Genomic DNA, 25,538 nt, shown 5'->3' on the forward strand with positions numbered 1-25,538 from the left:
AGTGGGGTGTTAGTGTTTCCAAATTATTGTATTACCATCAGTTTCTCTCTTAATGTCCATTAATATCTGCGTTATGTATTTAGGTGTTCCAGTGTTGTACTTAGGCCATTTATATTTAGAGTAATTATTGATAGATATGTGCTTATTGACATTTTTAAAATTTGCTTTTTGGGTTTTTCATAGTTCTTTGTTCCTTTATTCTTCTCTTGCTCTTTGTGTGTGTGTGTGTGTGTGTGTGTGATCAATGAGTATCTTTAGTGTTTCTTTGGCCATCTTTCTCATTATTTTTTATAGGTTTGTGGTTTTCATAAGGTTCATATATAACATCTTAAATAAATAGCAGTCCATATTAATTTAGTGGTCATTTAAGCTCAAACACATTCTGAAAAGGAAAGAAAGAAAAATAACTGAAAAAGAAGAAATCTTCTTTCTTTACTCCCCTTTTTTTATTCCCTTCTCCACAGTTCATATATATATATATTTTTTTTCATATTTTACATTTTTTTATTAATATTTTTCTTATATCTAATCATGGCTACTTCTTTTCCACTTAAAGAAGTAGCCTTAACATTTTGTGTTAGGCTTGTTTGGTGGTGATAAACTCCTTTATATTTTATTTGTCTGGGAAACTCTTTATCTCCCTTTCAAATCTGAATGACAACCTTGCTGGGAAAGTATTCTTGGTTGTAGGGTTTTTTTTCTTTCAGCATTTTGAATATGTCATGCCACTCCTTTCTGGTTAACTTTTATGTTTCTCTCTCACTGTTTTTAAGATTCTCTCTTTATTTCCTACCTTTGACATTTTAATTATTATGTGCTATGATGTGGACCTCCTTGGGTTTATCTTGTTTGGAACTCTCTGTGTTTCTTGCACTTTAATGTCTATTTCCCCTTCCTAGGTTAGGGAAGTTTTCGGTTATTATTCAAATGAAGTTTTTACACCTTTCTCTCTCTCTTCTTTTTCTGAGACTCCTATAATGTGAATGTTTGTTCACTCAATGTCCAAGAGATCTCTTAATCTAGCCTCATTTTTAAAAATTCTTTTCTCTTTTTGCTGTTTTTCTTATGTGCTTTCCATTACCCTATCTTCCAGATGGCTGATACTTTTTTCTGCATCCTCTCATCTACTGTTGATTCCATATTTTATTTTATTTTATTTATTTTTTAATTTTACATGTTGTATTCTTCAGCTCTGATTGGTTCTTTTTAATATTATCTATCTCTTTATTGAAGGTCTCACTGAGTTCTTCCATTCTTTTCTGCAACCCAGTATTTTTATGATCATTAATTTAAATTCTCTATCAGGCATATTGTTTATCTCTGTTTCATTTAGCATTTTTTTTGTTTTGTTTTGTTTTTTAGGTTTTTTTCTTGTTCTTTTTTTTTTTTTTTTAAGATTTTTATTTATTTATTAGACAGAGAGAGACAGCCAGTGAGAGAGGGAACACAAGCAGGGGGGAGTGGGAGAGGAAGAAGCAGGCTTCCAGCAGAGGAGCCTGATGTGGGGCTCGATCCCATAGTGCCGGGATCACGTCCTGAGCCGAAGGCAGATGCTTAATGACTGAGCCACCCAGGCACCCCTCTTGTTCTTTCTTTTGAAGCATGTTATTCTGTCTTCCCATTTTGTTTGACTTTCTGTTTGTGCTTCTATGGATTGGGCAAAACGACTACTTGTCCTAAAGTTGAAAAAATGGTCCTGTGTACATGTTCCTTTTGTAATCTGTGAATGCTTGGTGCGTTTTGCTGGTTGGTTGGAGTTATAGCTGTAAATGATAGTTATTCTTTTAAACCATGGCTTTTTCTAGAAAGAATAAAGGGGAAAATAATAATAAAGGAAAAAGGAAAATAATAAATGGAGAAAAGAAGAAAGAAAAAATGAGAAAAAGGAAAGAAAAAAAGAGAAAAGAAAAAAGCAAACAAAAAATAAAAACAAAACCATACAAGACAAATTTTTAAAAACTAAAAAAAGTAATAACAATATAATAAATATTTTTTAAAGCGCAAACACAAAGCCACAACTTTTTTTCTGTGCTCAGCCCTACACGGTGACTGGTGTGGGTTTCTGGACCCTGGGTTCCCTGAGGTTGCCAGTTCACTGTTGAGCTGGACCCTACTTCAGTCTGGACTTTTATTGTTGGGAGGGAGAGAATGTTCCCTCAGTTCCCTGACACTCTTAAAGTGATGCTTTTGTTCCTGTGCCCTAGTCCTGTGCCCAGAACTGTTGTGGGCCTGTGGACACTGGGCTCACTGAAGTCACAAGCTCACTGAGATGACTGGATACACCTGGTATTTGGACCCTGCTCTGGTCTAGGCTTTTAAGTTGGGATGAGAAAGTGAACCATGTCATTCTCCAGCCCCTCTGACCTAGAGAGCATTCAGTAGCTCCCCTGGTGCTTCGAGGAGTTCTAGTGTTGTCCCTTCTATATTGCTAGTTGCTCTTTTAAACCATTACTCTATTTCTGTGCCCATGGACAGAGGGTTCTGTTCCTGGTCCCTCAATACTGTCCCTCCCCATTGAGGTTCCCAGCATGAGGGGTGGGGATTCCCTTCCTTGCCGTGTCTCCATCTCTTTGCTGTTCTCTTGCTGCTCATCTCTTCAGCTGTTCAGTAGCTTTTCAGTCAGCCCTCAGTTCTTCTTCAGGAGCACCTGTTCTACCAATAGGTTTAATTTAGTGTGTTCCATGGAAGAGGTGAGTTCAGGGTCTTCCTATGTCACCATCTTGAACTGGAACCAAGAAGCAACTTTTCAGATGAATTAAGTATACCTTTGCTAAATGGAATGAATATCACATTTTCTAAATGAGAAAATTAAGTGAATCTATAGGGTCCTTGAACTTAGACATGCACTTCTGTTCTTGGAAAACATTTTTATACTTCAGTAATAGCCTGGCTTTTGCAAAGTACTTAACATTCAGGGGTCACTTGAAGGTTTTCATTGAAAATCATCTGGAGGTAAGTTGTATATCATAATTGCTTTTGCTCTACCAAAGGGAGTTATAGCTTTATTCATCAGTAACATTTGACTGAGACTGATCATAAATTCCTACATATCCGCAATATCAAACTTGGAGAATAGTCATAAATTTCCTTAAGTTTCTATGGCAATCCAGTTTTCTATGATAAGAATTGTTTCTAACACTGAGAATGATAGAATTAAGACACCACATACTTATTCATTTCATTTCTGGCAAAATACTTCTATAGCCATCTTAGAATAACAACACTATCATGCACAATATTATTATCATAGACAGGGTTTTTGTTTTTTGGGGTTTCTTTTGTAATTTCTATTATTCTAGAGCTATGTTACACTGTGAATGTGAACTCACTGTACTGTCTTTTAAAGTTATCTGGGATGGTCATTTTCTGTTTGTGTTTTTGTCACCAACTAAATAAACATTTAGATTATTTTATTTTATTTTACTCTTATTTTTTGAGCTGCCCTTATATTCAATGTCTTATAATGAGATATAAAATTTATATGACTCTAAAATTTTAAAAAAGTGGTATAGTTAATTTAATCTAGCTTGATTGCCTATTCCCTGAACACATTCTATCTCTCTCTCATAAGTAACACTTTTTTAATGTTATAGTTTATTGTTTTATTAATATTCATATATATGCATATCTATATATATTTCCTTTTATTTATATGTGTGTGTACTCTTTCTTAAAAGTTAGTAATACTATATGTACTTTTCTTCTATTAAGTTAAGTTGTTTCTTAATAGAACTAAAGATAACTCTACAGTAATACAATAATGGGTAACGATACTCATCTTTCATTTTTTCATTTCAATTATTATTCACTTGAGGATGTACCAACATTTAATCAACCAGACCACTATTGAAGTATATTTAAGTGATTACTTATCTTTTATTATTAAAATGCAAAAAATTCCTTGAAGTGGGATTTCCGGGTCAAAAATAAATGCTAATATGATTTTCTTCAATTTTTTTATTGTAGTAAAATACACATAACATACAGTTTACCATCTTAACCATTTCTAAGTATACAGTTTAGTGATATTAAATTCATTCATAAAGTTGTATCTAGAACTTTTTTCATTTTATAAAACCGAAATTCTATACCCATCAAGGAATAATTCCATTTTCTCTTCTTCTCCATAACCCCTAAAATACACAATTCTCCCTACTGTCTCTGTGATTGTGACTAAGTACTTTATATGAGTAAAATAATGCAGTATTTGTCTTTTTTATGACTAGCTTATTTCACTTATCATATTGTCCTCAAAGTATAGCATGTGTCAGCCTTTCACTATCAATTTATTTGTGTCTTGGAATCTAAAGTGAGTCTCTTGTAGACAGCATATAGTTGGATTGTGGGTTTTTTTAATCCATTTGTCTGTCTTTAAGTGGAGAGTTTAATTAATTTACATTTAAAGTCATTACTGATAAGGAGGGACTTCTGTCATCTAGCTATTTGTTTTCCATATATCTTACAGCTTTCTCGTCCCTCATTTCCTTCCATACTATCTTCTTTTGTGTTTTGTTGATTTTTGTAGAATTTAAATTCCTTTCTTATTTCCTTTTGTGTATATGCTATAACTCTTTCCTTTGTCTTCATCATGGGAATTATATTTGAATCCTAAAGTCATAGCACTCTAACTTGAATTTATGCCAGTTTAACTTTAATAACATACAAAACTCTGTTCTTTTCCAACTCAGTCCTCACCCTTTTAGGTTGTTCATGTAACAGAATTACATGTTTATACCTTATGTGCCTGAGAACATAAATTAATAATTCTTTTAAATTTCTTAATCTCTTACATTATGTAGAAATCACAAAGTGGACCTACAGACCATTGTTACTATAATACTAGCTTTTATAAGTGCCCAAGTAGTTACCTTTCCTGAGATCTTTACTTCTACCTACTGCTTCAAGTTATCACCTACTGTCCTCACATTGTAACCCACAGACTCCCTTGACATTTCTTGCAGTGCTGATCTAGTGGTAATGAACTCCCTCAGCATTCATCTGGGAATGTCTTAATTTCTCTGCCACTTTAGCAGGACAGTTTTGCCAGATATAGAATTCTTTTTTGACATGTTGCTGTCCTTTAGCACTTTGAATATATAGGGCCACTCTCTTCTGGCCTCCAAGGTTCCTAATAGCAAAAAGGCTGATAATTTTATTGAACATTCTTCATATTCAATGAGTCACTTCTCTCTAGCTACTTTCCAGATTCTCCCCTTGTCTTTGTCTTTTGAGTTAGATTATGAAGTGTCTTGGTGTGTCTTCAAACTCATCTTATATGTATTTTATTGAGCTTTTTGGACCTATATCTCTATCTCTCATCAAACTTTGACAATTTCCAGACATTATATTTTTAAAACATTCTCTCTGCCCCCTTCTCTCTCTTTTCTCCTTTTGAGACTTCCACAATGTGTGTGTTAGTCTTAATAGTACCCTACAGGTCAATTAGGCACTGTTCTCTATTGTTTAATCTTTTTTTTTTTTTCCATTACTCACGCACAATAATTTCCATTGCCCTATCTTCAGTTTATTGATTCCTTCTTCTGCCTGCTTAATCTGTTTTTGAAACTATCTAGTAAACTTTTCACTTCAGTATTGTCCTTTTCAGCTCCAGAATTACTTATAGTTTATTTTTAGGTTTTCTGTCTCTTTATTGGTATTTCCATTTTGGTCATGCATCAGTTTCTTGACTTTCTCTATACCTATTTTTAGTTCCATGAGCATCTTTAATATTGTTGTTTTAACATCTTTGTCTAGTAGGTCATCAATCAGGTGTTTTTCAGAGGTAATTTGTATTGATTTGGTCTTTTTTTTTCCCCTCTGAACCATACCTTTCTGTTTTTATGTAGGCTCTGTGTTGTTGAAAATTGGACATTTGAATCTAATAATGTGGTAATTCTGGAAATCAGAATTTTTCACTTTCCCAGGGTTTACTGGTTTTTGTTTCTATTCTTGTTGATTATTTTAAACAGTTGTAGTCTGTCTCTGTGCTGAGGACTAGTCTGAAGTGTAAATACTTAAAATCTTCTGAAACAATTTCTGAGCCTATGCCTTCCCTTGGGTATGCATGGTGACTTTCTAATTTCCCCTCATGTGTAGTTGCTTTTGGATGTAATGCCTGGCTTCTACAGGGGGAAAAAAGAGAAAAACAAAAGGGGTAAAAAAGGTTGCTGGCCTTTCAAATCTCCTGGAAATTAATTCAGCCTAAGTGGAGGGGCTTACAACAATGGGAACAATGGGTGTGTGTGTGTGTGTGTGTGTGTGTGTGTGTGTGACAATGATAGTCGCCTGCACCTTTGTGATGAGAAACAGAAATCGCCTGTGAGAGCACAGATTTCTGTTATTTGAAGGACGAGGTCGTTTTTTCCCAGCCTTGCTTCCAGCAACAGTGCATAAGCATCTCTAGGGACATGGGCCCAGCTCCCTGCCAAGTGGCGAAGGGGTGGGGGATGGATAGCCGCTACTGTGCTAAGGGCAGCAATTGATAGAAATTAATCATATTTTACTGTCCAAGCCTTACTCTGGAATTTGGAAGACTATAATAGACTCCAGAGTTCTAAAATAGTTACATCAGACAGATTTTGCCAATTGTTGTCTACATGAAATTAGAGATTTCTAATGCTTCCTACTTTGCCATCTTCTCAGAATTCCCCAATACTCACATCATTTTCATGGACTATGCCAAATTTTCCATCGTAGGTTTTATAACACTCTTTTAATAATACCAGAAATGTCTGAAAGTGCATGTTTTCTCACAGGCTCACCAATAGAATATGGTGTCCACTTTGGACCATTGCTAATCTAACAAATAGGAAGTGGAATCTCAGTTTAATCTCAAATTTAATTTGTATTTTTCTTCTTGGGTATTAAGGTGAGCATCTTTGTGCATGGTCAAGAGTCCTTTCTTTCTCTTTCTATGAATGCTTTTTATCCTCTAGCCCAATCTGTTTTAATGTATTGCTGGTCTTTTTCTTTCCTAATTTGTAAATCTACATATGTTGGGGATATGAACATTTTGTGTCTGTTGTTAATTGCAAATATTTTCCCTAGTTTGTCACTTGTAGTTTTACTTTGTTTATTGTGTCTTGCCAAGCTATTTTGTAATGTCATCAAATTTATCTCTCTATTCCCTTATTGCTTCTTGATTTTGAGCCATAGTTAGGAGAGATATGCCCACTCTCACATTATAGTAGAATTCATCCATGTTTTCATGTATTACCAGCACTTATATTGTTTCATTATTATATATGAATATACTCTCCATCTGGGGTTTACTCTAGTATAAAAAATGGATGCAATTTGATCATTTTCTGTATGGCTGTTCTATTTGACAAATGCTAGTATTCAAAAATCCATTTTCCCCTACCATTTTGAGATTACTACTTTATCATATGCTAAATTGTCATGTGCAATTTTGACTATTTCTGGATTTTCGGGTCTATTTTACTGGCAAACTTTTTTATTTCCCCTCACATAGTACCACAGGATATTTTCTCTTCTTGTCTCAGTGTTGAAGGAAAGGAAGAATAGAAATTAATCCATTTTTGGATATGTCTGGCTCTGACAACCTGAATTTGAATGCAAGCTCTGTTTTACATTGTCTCTTCGGTCTTGGACAAATTATTGAATATCCCGAAGTTGCCAAGTCCTTCTCTGTAAAATGGGAATGATTTATAGACTTATTGATGATTATCTGCATAAAGCATTTAGTACACAGTAGGCTTTAATAATTGGAAACAATAGTTATTTCATTCTTATGGCTATTGTGCCAAATGCATACATATACTCTGTAGTTATACAATTTGACTTCTAATTATTCTTCACTTTGAGAAAAAGAATGGCACATCATACGAAGGAAGATAATGCAATTGAAGGAAACTTCTACAGGAAGAAATGTATTTCAACTCACTAAAATGCCTGTACTTAAGAAATATCCTCTCTAGGCTTAAGAGTATCATCAATATATTTTTATTTAATATGATTGATATAATTAGCTAGATTCTTGCCTTAAGAAAAATATTTGCCCAGCTGGAACAGAATATGCTCATTTTAATTTTCAAGCAGCTTGATATTTGGTACAAATTACTAGTCTTTGTTTATTACAAGATATGGTGAAAGACCATGCAGGCTATAATTAAGATTTATGCACCATTAAAACACAATTTTATATTTCAAAATTTGCTCTCCTTGCACTTAATATCTCTTTTCATGTGATGAAGTTTCAAATTAATTAAAGAGCTCTCCTAATAAAAAATATTTGGAAAATCATCCAAATAAGAAATACTTTCCATCTTCTTACTCATAAGCTAATTAATTGTATACCACGTTTGTGTGTCCTTTCCCTAGACTGCATAATTTTGAAAGTTAATTTACTAATGAAATTGTCATTCTGTTCCTCAGTTAATGAAGGGAAATAGTTACAGCACACACACATATTATGAATTGTTCTCAGTTATGTACTGAAATCTCAATGTCTTTCAGGGACTCCTGAGGATTACCCGCGATTTTTCCATATGCATCCTAAGACTGCAGAACTTAGTCTCCTGGAGCCAGTAAACAGAGACTTTCACCAGAAATTTGATTTGGTTATTAAGGTAAATTAAACTAATTCCTTATTTCTTTGTGTTTATAAACTGCTAATCAAAGAAACCTGTAGTGACTATTGTAGGCACTTTTATGTTATAAAAATTAAAATTAATCTGACAACAATGTTTAAAAAAGTGAAGTGTGCTGTTTTAATACATTATGTTGCCTTTCTTTAAGACAACTGTTTATGTTATGATGTAATTCAAATACTGAGTATTTTATGTGTAATAAATACCCTGGCCAAATCTATATAATGCTACATAATATAACTTTGTTACATTTTCTAACATTTATTTTTTTTCTTGCTAAAAGGAATCAATTCTTGACCACAAAAGCTGGTCCTGAATGTATTTTAAATGTGCATTAATTAATATATTTTTTATTTTAATATCATATTATGTTTTAAAATATTGTTTGTCTTTCTAACATAAAAAGAAAAAATCTTACCTGTCCAGAAATTCTTTCAATATATGCCTCATTATTTTCTTTATTTTGAAAAATGATGCAGGCTGGAAAAATTATCAAAGCTAGGGGAGTCTATTTGGTATTACAATTACAGTTAAATAATATCTACTATGTTGTAATAAAATAATTTAAGAGATACTGTGGAAACCAGGATGATCTGTCAATTAATTCTGATAGACTCTGCTGGGCAGGTAAGATTTGAGCTGGACAGTGAAGGAATAATGGCAATTTACGGAGTAGAGACAAGGGTGGGAGCAGGTAATAGAACAGACCCGAGCAAGGGCATCAAGTTAAGTCTGGTATGTATCATATGACTTTCTCATAGCTACACAGATAGAACAATAGCTATAGAAGTATAGCCAGAGGGTATTTTCTTTTTAATTTAAAAGTATTAAAGGAAGAGGAAGTAAGATAAGGAAGCTTACTGAGCACATCCAAGTTATTTAAGTCCATTTTTCATTGAATTAGAACCATAATCTTGGTAGTAAGCTCATTGATAACAAATGTGGAAAGTAAAGCTCAGACAGGGTAAGGGACTGGCTCAGAGTTACCTCCCTGAGAAGCAGCAGAACTGAGATTCAAACTTAGGTTTATCTAAGTGAGGGCCATACCCTTTTCACTTCACCAAGATGCAGCTGCTTAGAAGTGATGGTCTCGTTTAACTCTCTATTGGTACAACTGCAAACAATAACATGCAGACATACATTGAATTTTAGCTCGTTAGGACATATTTTGTGAACACCAATCATGTTATACATAACAGATCCTGAGATTACTCAGTCGTCCCTTGTCCTTGAAGAACTTGTGGTCTCTAAGGGCAAAGAGCCCTACACGCTGATAAATCAAATATGTCACATCAACTGCTAACAGGAGGACAACTAAAAAGTGCTGGAAAGGTACAGAATTGGGACAAATAAATTAATCTGGGGATTCCGGGAAGATGTTCTGGAGATTACCCCAAGCTACATGTTGCTGTGTCAGAAGATTTTTGCCATGATGTTTGAACATCAGGAAAAGCAGAAGTAAAAACTAGGAGGCGTGTTACAGCAGGTTACAAACAGTTAATGGGGAAACAAGGGATAGGGTCAGACCAGGAGGAGAGCCTTAAGTAAGATTGCTTTTTCCTTCGATTTTATTCAGTAGGGGTTTGGGAGTCATTCAACAAAGACAGACTCCTTTTACCATTTGTATAAAATGGCCATGCATGAGATTTATCTTCTTACACTGACTATTTCAATAATCACGGAACTATATAAAACTCAAAAATATGTATCCATTGTCCGCTGTCGATCTCCGTGTAGCCCTGTGGTGCTGTTCTCCGCAGGAGCTAAGAAAGCTGACAAAGCACTGTTACCAAACTGCCTCATTTCAACCCTGAAATCAATTATTTTCCTTTATTATCAAAGTTAGTTGTCCTGGTGTACCCGGGTACGATGAAACTCAGCCCATCAATTATAGAAACAAAAATCAATTAGAACAGGCCATAGATAATTTTTTTATGTTTTAATAACACTTGGTATTATTAATGGAAGTTTTTACAGACATTATTAGATTCAAATTACTGTGTTGTGTGTGCAGTCAAGGGGATAATAAGCAAAGGTATCAATCTATAAGAATAATAATGTGCCACCTGCTTGAATAATAGCTGAATATTGTGGTTTTGTATAAGGATCCGTTGAAGTGCTACAATCTGGCAGTTCTCTGTAGTGAGTCTTTCAACATCTTCCCTTTTTCTTATTTCAATAATGCTTCATTTTTCATTGGCCATAAAAGTTTTTATTGGATTTGATCCCAATTTCTGTTTCGGGAGCTAAGGAAAAATAAAATAAAATGAAGTGTTTTCTCCTAGACTTTGAAAATTCTGCTTTAGAAAGCTATATGCACATTTAACAGCTGGGAAGCATCATGGTTAAGAGATTTACCATCTTTATTTCATTCGTTTCAACCAGGGATTTATTCGAGTTGCTGACAAAAATGTAAAGGTGAAATTAGGAAAACAAAACGGAGTAGTCCACCAACTTTAGAATATTAAAGGATTGAGATGAGTCCGATTAAAAGAGGAAAGGATGTTCCATTTCAAAACACTGTCCCAATTTTTAAATGATGGTAATCTCTTAGGCATTCTGAAAATGAAATAAACATTGTGAAGAAGAATCATACATTTGGGTTGCCTGGGACGGTTCATATGCATGCCTGTTGTCTTTGTATAATTATTCGTAATATCTCTTTCACTCTCAAAACTGTCCCAGTTTGGATGAAAAGTTGTGTGATCACCATAGTTACAAAGCAAAAAGCAACAAGGAGATAGAAATATGAAAGCATATTTTATTTTTTGGGTGATAATGAATCAGTTCATGCATGGAGTATCTATCACAAAGCCCAGAAAATTCACTTTTATTATTTTCACTGCAGTATTTTTTAAAAATATATTATTAGTTGATATATTTATGCTCTGGACAAGTGGATAAATTATTAATAATTCACTGTCTCACAGTTGCTCAAACATAATTGTGGTTTTTTTATCCAAATCCCGTGGATTAACAGCTACAGCAAGGCTCACAGACATGATCACATCACGGTCTCTCTGATTTGTACGTTGTTATCGCCGGCCTATGGACGCCGTCTCACAGGCTGAGCTGCAGTCCCTTGTCTTTCCACACCATGGGCATGTTAACCTAAGCCCTCATCAGCCACTCTGCACACTCTGTCCAGCCAGCCTGAAGCACCCACCGTCCTCTCTGCCATCTTCTCTCTGGCCTCCAGGTATCTGTGGGTGCTGCCCCGCCTCCTGAGTCACCCCTTCTTTTCCTACTGGGCACTCTGGTTCACACTGATGCCTCAGAGGCTAAGACACTTGCTCAGGAAAGGTCTGGCCACAGCTCAGAAGCTTCTCCCCACATCCCACTTGTGTCTATTGTGGCTCTAACTGCCCCACATTCAGTTTTCCTGTGTATTTTCTCTTGACTTTTACAATAGGGCAGAGGATAATATATTTCTTTACACTGTGGCCCAAGCCCTGACCCCATCCATGTCTAGTGCATAGAAGGTGCTCAAGAAATATTTGTTGCGACGGTTTTCTCCCTGGCCCAGTAAAACTTCAAAATCAGCTGGATTTGCATACCTACAACTTCACTGTATTTAAATACCTATCTTCGAAAGTGCGTTTGATACGACTTCATCTTGTCTGTCTGTCCAGAATAAAGATGCAATAAACTTCTCAAATAAATTTAGCCCCTGGAAAAAAAGGCCAGACGTATGTGAAGGCAGAGTTTAAAGATGTTGATTACTCTACTAAACAAACAGACGCTCCTTCAAAGGAAAGATGTAATTTGACAGACACTGGGCCGTGGAATTGAAACTGGCGAGCTTGAATATTGGTGCTGATGTGACGGTCATCCTGGCAAGTTACTTTGCTCTGGTCATTTGATAAGACAAGAAAGACTCAAGGTCTGAGAGAACCGCTAGCATACTCGTGAATTTCTAATGCCACAACCCCAGAAAGTGCTTGGCCTCTATGACATCAATGATACTTTACTTCAAAGGGACTACTGGAATGCTCAGAGCCACTGTTTTTAAGGCATATGGCGTTTGTTAGTTTTCAGTTTGCCAAGTCCTTGGAGTGCTTAAAGATTGCCTGAGACTTCGCGTGGTGCGGGAGAGACAGAAATGCATGACAGCTCCACCTCAGGGAAATTGCCAGCATGAAAAGGATGCTTTTAGACTTATTTCCCTCCTGATGTCCACATAGGTATTTCCAGTTACCAGCTGGATAACCAGTCCTAGCATTATGCACTTGTGTCACGTTAAAAATGCAGGCAACTCATGGCGCCTGGGTGGCTCAGTCAGTAAAGCGTCTGCCTTCAGCTCAGTTCATGATCTCAGGGTCCTGGGATCGAGTCCAGCATCATGCTCCTTTCTCAGCGAGGAGCCTGCTTCTCCTGCCTGCTGCTACCCCTGCTTGTGCTCTCTCTCTCCCTCTACACTTCTTAAAACCTGAAAGCTTCTACTCCTGCCTTTCTCTTTGCATCAAGACCATGCAGTTGGCCAGTCACCCAAGCCAGGAGACACGGGTTCCCCAGGCAGCTGCTCCCGTGCAGTCCTTGTCAGGTCCTCTCCACATAGCTCTGGAGTTTCTCCCCAACCCCCCTTCCCATGGCAGCCCTCTAGTTCCCCCGTCACAGGACACCATCTCACGCAGGTGATCTCTCAAACCTTAGCTTCTCCTCTCATCCTCCCTGTCTCGTTGCCAACAGAGTATCCCTAAAACAAAACTAGACCCTGCCGCTCCAGGTTGCCTTAAAGACACTGAACCATTTACCTGCCACATGGATTTCCCATGAGGACTTCGTTGATCTGAAAGATCACAGGGGCCAGGAGCCGACAGATGGAGCTGCAAGCCACAGACTGTCAGCCATCATGTCTCAAAATATAAAGGGTCGCATCTCCCATGCAAATGAAACAACTATCAAAATCAGTCAAGTCCGCTAAGGAGACTGTGAAGTGCAGTTTACCGTTCATTCTGCTGTCAGTCTATCCAAAGAAAGAAAGAAAGAAAGAAAGAAAGAAAGAGAAGGAAGGAAGGAAGGAAGGAAGGAAGGAAGGAAGGAAGGAAGGAAGGAAAGAAAAAGAAAGAAAGAAAGAAAGAAAGAAAGAAAGAAAGAAAGAAAGAAAGAAAGAAAGAAAGAAGAAAGAAAAGAAAGGCATGCATACTCCCTCTAGGAAGGATTGAGTAGGAACCTCCAGCGAGCCAGGGTCAGGACAGAAAAACTCAGAGCTGATGTTTCCATCCACAGCAGGCAAGACAAATGCTATGGTTGAAAATATTCTAGCCACCTGTTCTCTCCCTGTCCTTATGGATTTCTGCTTCAAGAATGGGAAACAGACATATCCCACATCTCCATTCAGCAGGTCAGTGGAGAATAAACTCTGTCTGCCCTCCTAGCAGAATCTCTAAGGTGAGGAAGCCCAAGTCCATTAAGAGCCAAAGTTCTTCATACATTTTAGAGAAATCGTTCCACATAAATTTCAGGCATTAGTTCTTATTAATAATGAAACAGCAATCTCTCCATGGATTTCTTAACAAATAACACACTCAGAAATCCATCAACACATCTGATACATGCTTACCTTTTATTTTAATTTTATGTTCATTTTTTTTAATTTGTCAGATTAACACATAAAACATTATTTTTGTTCCTCAAAACAACACTGCAGACTTGTGTGTATCTTCCTGGCACTCCACATGTCTAAAAATTCTCAGTATGAGGCTGAATGAATTGACTAATACGTCAGTTATGGAAATGAATAAAAGGAAAGAATGTATCATCTCCTCTTATCTCATGTTGTTATTCATCCAGCTGGGTTAGAAGAGAAATAGAATATAGCAGTTGAATATTGCAGCTCTCCAAATGTGCAAGCTGACAAAAGACACACAGAGGTGATATTTTAGTTGGCCTCCTTCCTTCCTTACAAGGTGACCTGCAGCTGCTTAGAGGAAGAAAAGCAATTTATCCATTCTGCTCACAGTGTCTTGATTTTGGCAAGGCCCTCTTGTCTGCAAAGGTCATTGTAGGAGTACAACAGCAAGTCCAAGTATTGTAAAATGTTCAATTGGAGCCACTTTCTAAACAGCCCTGGCCATCCATCCCTCCCCACTACACCCCCTCACACGCGTCGACTCCCGCCACCCTCCTGCACAACCGTTTCCAAGGGGTCTTCGGAAGCCTCTTGGTTGTTGCATGGAAAATTTAGATATACTCTAACAACTTGTAAGCTAGATAGGTCTGCTCACTATTTTTTTCTCAAGAATAAGCTAATACATTGGAGAAACACTAAACTCTCACTCTTCTTAGCTTCCAGGCTCTGAAAAATAACCCACTTGGAGATCAGGGGTTTTTTTTGGGTACTGATGATTTTTTGAAATTCAAATAGTCCAAGATGGACTTTTCTAGTCCACCAATTCACATAAGGCACTTCAATGGGGTTTTCTCCTGGTTGAGAGAAAACTCAGTGGGAACAGGATCAGAACCCTGCATGGGCCTTTGCTGGTTGGGGAGGCAGATGGCAGGGCAAAATCAGGGAGATAAAACAGAAGTATTCCAGAGTAAAGTGACTACTTCATCACCATCATAATTCTATCTCTGGCTGGCCTTGCTATTTATAGCCAAAATGATTGCCATGTTCAAAACACCAGCCGAAGAGCCCGACATATCTGTGATTAGCAGGGGTTTTCTGAGACTATGTCTTCCCCAGAGCAACTGGGTTTTTCTTCTATAAATCATTCAAAATTGCTTTAGTCATTCTGGTGTCATTTCATATCTCAAACACTAAGCAAAGAGAAAGATTTTTATTATTGAAAGATATACAGGAACTTTGAAGATTCAGTACAATAAATTATAAACAGAATGGGCGTATTCTTCAAGTGAGGATAAAATATACTTCACTTTATTAAAAATATTCCTTTGGTGGGAAATGTGTCAGTATGATTTTGTTGTCATATTATGAACCCTTGTTAGGTATGTGCTGTCTATATTCTCTCTAGCAAAGATATTTTTTTTCTTTTTTGTCAAACAGAAAATTTATTTATTTCATCCAAGAATGTACTTCTTTGCTCTCTTTATGATATTACAAACAAACCACTTGTGTGATATGCACACTGATTTTTTGTATTTTATCTGCTAAATTTTAGTATGGTTCTATAAGTTCTGAGGTATTTTTAGTCACTGTTATAAGTACACTTGCTGTCAAAGTCTTTAGGCATCTTTAATTCATTAGAGTATTTGAGTTTAAGTAAAGAATGTCTCTGTAGATTTAAAGCACTATCATTTTATAAGAAGGGCCAAGAAGCGATGAATACACTTATTTTTAATTATTAACTAGTTGGTAATATTAATATAATCTTTGACCCAGGGAACAGAGGCTTGCCACAGACATCTCTCCCGAAGACATTTCAAAAGAAAAATGTACACATGTAGAAAGGAAATGTAACCTATTGTCAGTTACTAAGGCTCTGGCCCCAAATCCCTTGTAGGTCTTTGGTGAGCTGAGCAGGATCCTACAGAGAGCTCCCTTATACAGATGAGGTTCCTGCACTTTTATTTTCAACCGTTCAGTCCAATTGAAACTTAAAACTTTGCTTAAAGCTGAAAAAGTAGCAATTACTTGCAGATGAGGTTGAAGCAGTGTTGGCCTACACTGTACCAGCTTCCTAGGAGCCTGAGCCAGGGAAGACGAAGTGCCAGACATACTGGTTCCCAGAGGGCATCGGGCTGGACATATCACGATCACCAGATGAGCTTGTTTCTGAAAGGCAGATTTCAGGGCTCCCCCCACTGAATCAAGATGCCCACATGCCTTTCCAGGGCATTAAAGTGTGAGAGCCCACCATGTATTAATGTCATTTGGAACCCGGGATGGTGGGGTAAAATTAAAATAATAATTAAAGAAACAGACAACTAAATACCTATCAGAAAGCCTGATGGAGGGGCGCCTGGGTGGCATAGCGGTTGAGCGTCTGCCTTCGGCTCAGGGCGTGATCCCGGCGTTACGGGATCGAGCCCCACATCGGGCTCCTCTGCTATGAGCCTGCTTCTTCCTCTCCAGCTCCCCCTGCTTGTGTTCCCTCTCTCTCTCTGGCTGTCTCTATCTCTGTCGAATAAATAAATAAAATATTAAAAAAAAAAAAAGAAAGCCTGATGGAGCCCCTAGGAATGTGCCTTCACGGGGACCTCACGTGAGACATGGAGGCATCGGACAACGAGAAGGCCTTTAGAAACCACAGTGTTTGAGAAACACTGGTGGAAAGTACAGAAGGCGAGGTCTACTTCTGGAGCCTGCCTGTAATGAAATGATGGATGGGAAGAGGCACGCATCCGTAATGCTTAAATATCCTTATAATGTTGGCAGTTCAGGTCACTTCCTAGATCAGACTTTATTAAGCTGCACCACTTGCCCTGAGTGGCCATAAATTAGTTTACTACCTTACTATAAACTAGTGGCCATAAACTAGTTTACTAGCTCACTGTGGGGGGAGGAGAGGCCTACATACACATTTTAGGAGACCAAGTGTATAAGTTTTCAGTAAACTTTTTATTGAAAACTGTCCACCTTGATGGATTTTCACAAACTGAGGCACCCAAATATCCAAAAAAAAGAAAGGGTATTAAGAATGCCCCAGATGTCTCACCACACTCTCCTGGCCACTATCCCTCACACATTCAAGAACTCCAAATGGATGATTGTAACAGTAAAATTACTTTTGTCTGTTTTAAATTGGTTTATTTTAAGACTGTATTTATTAATGTAATTATTTAATTTATTTGAGAGAGAGGACGCAAATTGGGGTGAGGTGAAGAAGGAGAGGGACAATGTGGGGCTCGATCTCACAACCCTGAGATCATGACCTGAGCCGAAGGCAGACGTTCAACCAACTGAACCACTCAGGCACCCTTAAAACTGCTTTTATAATCACGTTGAAGTATCGTATCTTGTATCAGAATCATAATAGTGTTGTACACCTTTCCTTTTGTTTGTTTGTTTGTTTGTTTTTTACCTGGCTAACCTCGGAGGTATATCTCCCACAACCATACACTGCACTTGTGAAAGAATTCAAAAACAATGTGTCATCAAGGGAACTTTCGGACTTTCATCAGCATTTGCTTTCAAATAAAAGTCCGAGTCATTCTTGTTTGAAGCCCAAGGCAGTCATGTCTCAATGCCTGGCTCTTGGAAAGCTATAAACTAGTAAGATTGTTGACGCTAATAAATAAATTGGTTGAAGACGTGAGTAAGTAGATTTTAACGATCTAAATCGGTTAGGAAAAAATGAGTAGAACTTCTAATCAAAAAGAGAAAACGGAAGTATAAATTGAGACTTCCAGCAAAACTCTCCAAAGCGAACCCTCTTCCTCAGGTCTACTTGCAAGTTGCATTCAGAAGTGGGAAGAAGGGGTAGAGGTTGACCGAAGCCTGGGCCGCATGGATATGCTGGGTTCTCGAGTCAGCCTTCTATGAATGCAGATAAGCAGCCTGTGCTCAGCTGGGAGAGGCAGGCTTGAGGAATGGCATCCTTTATCACCTGAAGGCTTGCCCGAAGAGGAGTGTGGGGTCCAGGAGAGGGACCAAACCCGCGGAGTTAGAAGGACAGGAAGGTGAGGCAAGCCTGGGAGAGATGGAAGTCCTTGAAGGCTTTGGTGAGAGAAGTGACCCAATCTGGCGATTCTGTCACGAAAGCACCAGCTCCCATGATGGGCGTGGGCTGCGGGGCAGGGTGGACGCTGACACTGAAGTTAATATGATCCGGGGACAGGTGGTAGTAGTGGGATCTGGGTGGTAACCGGGGAGGAGGTGAGACGTAGTTAGATCCTGCTTGTATTTTAAAGTTCATAGTCAACAAAGTGTGCTCATGGATTAGCATGAGGTGTGCAAAGAAGCTGGGATGGAGGTGGGCCGAGCCCCTGGGAGAATGGGCTGCCATGAATCGGAAACAACCGTGGAGCACGGAGCGGGTTTGTGAGGGTGAGAACTCCCTCCTGGCAGAGCTCTCATTGGAACTGTTTGTTGATGCCCACACAGAGGTGTGGGGTGGGCATAGATGCAGGGGAGGTCAGCTGGGAGTCATGATGTTACTGGCATTTCTCAGGCAATGACATGGGGATGGGATCCACAGGACCCCGGTGGGAGGAGGAGGAGACTGCCCAGCCTCCCTCCCGGGTCTCTCCAGCTGTCAGGGTGGTGGCGAAGGGACAGATCAGCAAAGGAGAATGGGGAGACGTGGGGAGTAAAGCCAGGAGGAGACCAAGAGAAAGCGTTGTCTGGAAAGGCTAGTGAACAGTGCTTGAAATGCTGAAGATAGGTCGCAGGGATAAGGCCTGAGAATAAATCCTGCTTTCATCAGCCTAGGTGTCCTGATGGTTTTGACAAGGACAGCTGTGTGAGGCCAGGGCAGAGCCTGACTGGGGTGGGCTGGGGACACCTGTGAGGAGAGACACCCACAGCGATGAACACATGGGTGTGACAAGTGCGTCTTACAGGTGCACGACAAAGGTCTCTTGACTGCCTAGGAGAAAATGATCTCTTTCTTCTTTTCTAGAATTCTTTTAAATGTCTTGATAATCTCTCCCATTTTCCCCTTCACACCTAAATCCTTCTATGCACTTGAAAGGGTTTATATTAGAGATGGTGGGATTTGTGAAATTGCTTGCCACCCACCAGCAAGAAAAGTTACTTTGCGTTCTCAGTCCTCGGATGCAGGGAGCAAAAGGATTATCAACACTTGCTTGTTTTAATATTTAAAACGGAGTAGTTTGTCTCTTTCAGTGTCGTGCCCTCCAAAGTAACTAAATAGTGTATTTTTCTTATACTTCTGCTTTCTTGGCTTTTAGTTTCATTACTGAAAATGGAACTCATGCCCAGAAATTCTCCAAACAAAACCTGGCTTTTTAAATACAATGTTTAACTTGTAACTACAGACTCTGTAGATACAAATAAAGTTTTTCTTTATGGGATGAAGTGATTTTTTTTTTAAAAAATCCCACCTTGTTTCACTTGACCTGCTTTTTTGTCCTCATCTCATTCACCACTGATTACAGGGGAACAGAATAAGTCAGATTTTTGAGAATTCTTATTTATGTTGTTTAGAAGAAGAGAGGATCGGATGACAGGTTTGACGCATGGTCTCACTGCAGAACGAAGTGTAATAGTATTAATTTGTGTTAAGTGCCGTATTTTACCTCTAATTAATCTGGAGTATCTACATTATTAATATTCTTTCCTGCCACTAATTTCTTCCATCCGTCTTACATTTGGATATTCATTTGCATTCTTGGAATTAGAGAACCATGTGGTGAATTTCCCTGTGTAGCCTCTCATAAATCAAGACACCTGAGTGTGGGTGCTTTTCGGTCTGTTACATGTGATGTGGCCTTGAACTTAAAACTCATCCTTCTGTTTCTCCATCAACACAAAAGAATATGTTTTTGCATTAAGAGAGGGGTATACAAAATAGGATAGGGGTTAAGAATGTGGACCTTAGAGACAGATACCTGGCTAGCACCTCTGGAGCACTCAAATCAGACCAGGTATATAGTAGCAATCCAAACATATCAGCCATATTAATGACAAACTAATGCGAGGATTAACACAGAGTTTCACATGTTACTTTTGAAGATATGCAGAATTAGATTGTTCCCATAGATCTGATTTGAGGTTTATTTCCTTTTCATTGGACTACTTTGTTTCCATCATGCAGATAATACATGCTTTCCCTGGCTTCACAGCTGGCAGTAAAAATTAACAGCCTATGAGCTGAATGTAAAACATAAGCTTCCTTCACTGTGATAAAATTTGGCTTTTTGTTTTCCTCTCTCCATCCATAAATTGTGTGTTGATGTGTGTTTATTGGACGGGGGGTGGGGAGGGAACAAATGATAGATTTTATGGCTTTTCATGACATCACTAGTATGTCCATATGGATAGGACATCATGGCTTTTGGAATAATTAGCTACAAAATAAAGGGAGAGAGAAAAGGTCCTGTTCAGAATGACTTGCATGTATGAACTGCTCCTGCTTTAATCAGATCACAGTTGCTGGGTCGGAACCCCATATGGACCAATTAGTTTCATCCAGTATAAAAGCAATGTTTTCTGGCCATAGACTCTACATTTCACCCCGATCGTCTGCGCCCAAGGAGCCTGCTGTGTGTCGCAGAGGGGGCTCCTAGAAGAGCATCCATGGCTCAGCACAAATTAATCACAACTGCTGGTTGCAGAAGGAGCTGCCCATGGTGTCAGCAGCACATATGGCTATGTGTGAGGAGAATATATAATTCCAGAAAAGGCTACACATAGTTTCCGGATTGTTGTCCACAATGAGGAGCGGGGCTCATAAACATTTTACTCCATGGACCACTCTGGCAGTCTGTTCCCAAAGAAAATTCACATGCATAAAATAAATGACATAACATTATAGAGGGAATCTAATGCATTGAGATAGAGTTATCAAAATATTTTAAAAAAACAAAACTAGGTAGTGGTATCAATGCTTTAAATAACATAATGTTACAGTGAGTTTATTAATTACCATAATTTCAAGTTAGTAATTAGCATAAACAATACTTCAAAATAGCTTCATTATTAATAACAGTATGAAGGGAAAAATATTGTGATTTTTCTTGGTTCAGAGTTACCAGCACTGCCAAACATCACTGTGATTTGTTACTTACCCTTTTAGTTGATAAAAATGCAAAGTTAAAATTGGAGGAAAGTGCACAATTGTCTTCTAGAAGGCCCAGGTTCTTGCCTCTGGATTGAAAAATCAGGGATATCTATCTGAACAATTTATAAATTTTCATGGCCAAGATGTTATTATTTCATCCAGGAAAGCACTCCACTATTTAATATAAAATATTTAACTTTCACTTGGACCTGATTTCAAAATACAACTATTGCAATAATGGGGAAAACTTATCAATAAAAATTGACATCAGGGACTTTGAATCTATTTTAATAGATGTATATTCTATTGAGTTGTAACAAGGTTTCTCCTAACATTTGGAAGAATTTTTCTAGAAGTCAGTAGTGATGAAAGCTTTCCTTAAATAAAACTTTTGGATTGCTATAGAATAAGACAAATTTTCTCAATAAAACAGGAAGTCAAGGGATGGTGTTTCCCCAATTCCCAATGTGACCATGTGGTCATGGAAAGAAAATTTATTGGAAATATAAATTGCCATCAATTTTTTAAACTGAAGAGGAGAAAGAACAGGAAAACAAACATATTTCTAGGACACGGATATTAATTTAACTTGAATAATATATGCAATTAAATAATATTTGAAATTCTGCAGCTACTAAAAGTATTTCATTAGAAGCATCTCTGTCCCTTATCTGATGCTTTTGAGGACTTTCCATGAGCAGAAATGTAGCCTTACTCTATTAATTTTATATGGAAATTTGAATTGATTGGGGATTTGATCATTCGTGTGGAGTGAGAAGACACAGAGGAGAATAAAGTAAATATAATACTTTATGAATCTTTTTTTCTTGTACTTACATATTTTATCAGCAGTTTTCCAAATGCCTTTGCTTCTTGGTTTTCTGTCTACCTGTATAAAAGCACAGTTATCTCTTCTAACAACATTCAGTGGCAGATACAATAACTCACTGCAGTGATTATTAATATGTTTTTTTCAAATATACACTGAGTTTTAGGACAGGAGACAAAAAGTTGATGAAGCCTCTCTGGACTTTCTCTTCCTCATTTGCGCTTTCTAAGGGCCCCAGGCCCTTCAACTCTAAAGCATTTCTTCTTTCTGTGATGACACCAGTTCAAAAGAGAATCCTCATAAATAGTATGAAAAGTGACACTCCAAGAGACCTGATAACATATAACTTTTTAACCTTTGTAAAAATTCTTTTCTAGGCTGAACAGGACAATGGCCATCCTCTTCCTGCCTTCGCCAGTCTCCATATTGAAATCCTGGATGAAAATAATCAGAGTCCGTATTTCACGATGCCCAGTTACCAAGGCTATATCCTGGAATCCGCCCCAGTGGGAGCAACCATCTCCGACAGTCTGAATTTGACCTCCCCTCTGAGAATTGTGGCTCTGGACAAGGATATAGAAGATGTAAGCTCAATATGTTGTTCTTGTTTTGTTAACATGTCTTGATATATTTATGTCAACAGGAACTTTTACGAAGACCTAGAGAAAGGAGCTATTGAATAGAGAACAGAGTCCTTGTGAGTGAGAGTCTTATAAATGAGAATGTTAGTGTTGTAATTTCATTTCACATCAAGAATACTATAAAAAAAAAGAGCATGTTTGAATTAGCGACCTTTTTTTTTTTCAGTTTACAGATACTGGATATAAGCAAGAAAACGAATGTTTCATTTATTGCTTGCTAAACCTCCAGGGCAATCTTTTTTTTATTAACATGGGTTAAAACTGTTAATACAGTTGCTGGTAGGGAACAATCAAGACATTACACAAAGAGTCTACAGAAACATGAAGGCAGCCCTGGAGTATGATTGGGGGGACTTTTCTGATGCTATGTTATTTGGGGGTAGCTGACCCCCTCCCACTTCTGCTGGTGGCTGTGCTGAGGCTCAGACTGTCCACTGCACACATCATCGCCCGTAGCGGTGGTGCTGACATCAGCTCACACAGTGGGAAACGGTCCAGGCTGGGGGATCAGCGTGCCTTACCTCTTCAGTCCTTGTTTGGCTGTGAAGAGTGGACAGAAAATCTATACCAGGCCAGTCAGAGCCCTTCTAGGAAAGGAAAAACAAGGAATTTGGAGCTGGGAGGCTTTGGCATCACGTATTAAAGAGGTGGGAAGGACTCTGGAGCCACTGGAGCCGAGTTTGCGGACATCATGGCGGAAGCCTGTCACCAGCGGGAGAGAAGGGGCAGAAAAGAGTCCTGTTGGACTCGAGTCCCCTGGCCTATTCTGACTCTAAAGGTTTTCCTTCGATTCTGTGACCTACCACAGTAATTCCCCACATATCTTTTTTTTTTTTTTTTAACATATGTTGAGCTGGATTTGTCTCTTGCAATGTGAGAAGTCCTGAGTGCACAGTTTCTCCCTTGCTGGTGGCGCTCTTGGGTAACTTCCAGTGAGGATGGAGATGTTCTGCATCTGTGCTCTCCACTCCCGGAGACTTGAGCCCCGTGTGGCCGTGCAACGCTGGACATGACACTAGACCGAGAACCTCATTCTAGCGTTTTGGTTAATTAATTTAAGTGTAAGTTGTCATCTGTCTCTAACTGGACAGCGCAGCTGTGGAATGTCCCCCAAATCTCATTCCATGGAGCTTTGTCATCCGTCTAGGAAATGAAGAGGAAACTTTCAGACTTTTTTTTTTTTCTCTTTCTGGAAAAAGTGTGTAACACTTTGCAGAGGATGTGACAACTCTGTGTGCCTGGTCCTCTTCCCAGATGCCGTTATGAATCCTGGTGTTTTCTCTTCTCTCATCCACCTTCCCTGTCTTTCATAGTCTCTCCTCTTCCATCTCATCACGTTTTACACAGTAACTGTCATTGAGTTCTTAGTACCTGCCAGACAATATAGTAACTGCTTTATCTTGCGTTAATTCCCTTACATCTCACAGCCAACATAATAGATGTAATTTCCCATATTGCAGAAGGGGGGATGGAAGCTATTTTAAATGCCTGATGTGATCACAGAGTTCGTAAATAGTAGAGCTGGTCCTTGAGCCAAGGTCTATGGGAAACAAAGTCCTTGATTTTAAGACCAAACTAGAAAGCTCCTATCTATTTGCTATGGTCTGGCTCTAGTCTGACTATGATAATGGCTGATGAATGCTACAGACTTTCTTTCGGAAAAGTGCGTATACATATACGATTTCCCATCCCAGCTTAGGGGGTTAGGGATCCCCTGAATGTCTTCATTTAGTGAATTCTCGCTGGAAAATTTAGAGCCACCTTAATAAGTTTTATATAGGCCAAGCTACTATATTTTGTAGGACTGGTGATGTACCATAAATTTTGATGTGGATTTTGTTTCATTTTTTAATTAGAATGCATAATCATATTTTAAGTAGGGACTAGTCAGTTTGGAAAATTATAATGGCTTATGTCATACCTTCATGAACACAGTGGTGAGCAAAAGCTAAATCCTAAAGAAAAAGTGCAGTTGTAGTTTCTCCATAATTGCAAAACATATGTGTTTATATTCACTTGATGTATTTATATTATTATTATTATTATTTTGCTTGATATATTTATATTACTGAATGGTTGCATACTAAGCCCTACACTTGCTTGTGTACATTCCTACTTTTCTAGATTGTCATTCACTTTAAAGATTCTAAGATTGCATTCTAAGAGACTTTGTAAAGATGGTGGGACTTACAGGGTGTCACTGAGTTGGGGTGGGGAGAGCTCGTGGGTCTAAAACACGTGGGAAACACTATTAGCATTGTGCTCTTAGAGCTGACAATTCCAGTTAGCCTATTAAATGCTCTGAGTGTTTCCAGGGGTGGGGCAGCTGGCTGTCTGCCTGTTTGACTCTTGGTCCTACTGTATGATGGTTGTATGATATGGAGGGGCTCTCATTCACCAGTTGCCCTTTTGCTCAATCACCTATGATCCAAAAAGTTATATGGGAGGAGTGATTGCTCCCTTGGCCTGCTCGTTCACTTGGGGCTGGTGGGGATGGGAGGGAGAGGATAGTTCCCATAGATGTCACCATGCACACAGGAGTAGCACCATTAATCTAGCTCGTAAAAATGTCACATAATTGAACAGTGTGTATCTGGCCATTTATTTCTTATTTAGGCCCATCCTCTTTCTGAAATTAACTACAATGAGCACCAGGAGGTGTCTAGAAAATGAACAAGTATCGCTAATCTCCTAGTGTTAAACATTTCTAAAATATCATATACAGCTCCTATGTATCTATAATGTAAATAAGTCCACAGAATATTAAACATAGTTTAATCCACCTTCCTCTACTCTGCGAAATGTT

The 25,538-nt window shown here is 38.3% G+C and overlaps 1 protein-coding gene across 1 annotated transcript in view; it reads left to right on the forward strand.

The window, feature by feature from the left end:
• PCDH15 (protocadherin related 15) overlaps window positions 1-25,538 on the forward strand; it is a 1,630,853-nt gene that overhangs the window by 1,257,310 nt on the left and 348,005 nt on the right. Inside the window, exons 12-13 of the mRNA XM_087863140.1 lie at window positions 8,479-8,591; window positions 22,469-22,675. Of these exons, the coding sequence (XP_087719266.1) occupies window positions 8,479-8,591; window positions 22,469-22,675 (320 nt within the window). The remainder of the gene's footprint in view (window positions 1-8,478; window positions 8,592-22,468; window positions 22,676-25,538) is intronic.

The sequence above is a fragment of the Ursus americanus genome, chromosome 6 (genome assembly GCF_024610735.1).
Source record: "Ursus americanus isolate L20-20 chromosome 6, mUrsAme1.1.p, whole genome shotgun sequence".
Lineage (NCBI taxonomy): Eukaryota > Metazoa > Chordata > Mammalia > Carnivora > Ursidae > Ursus > Ursus americanus.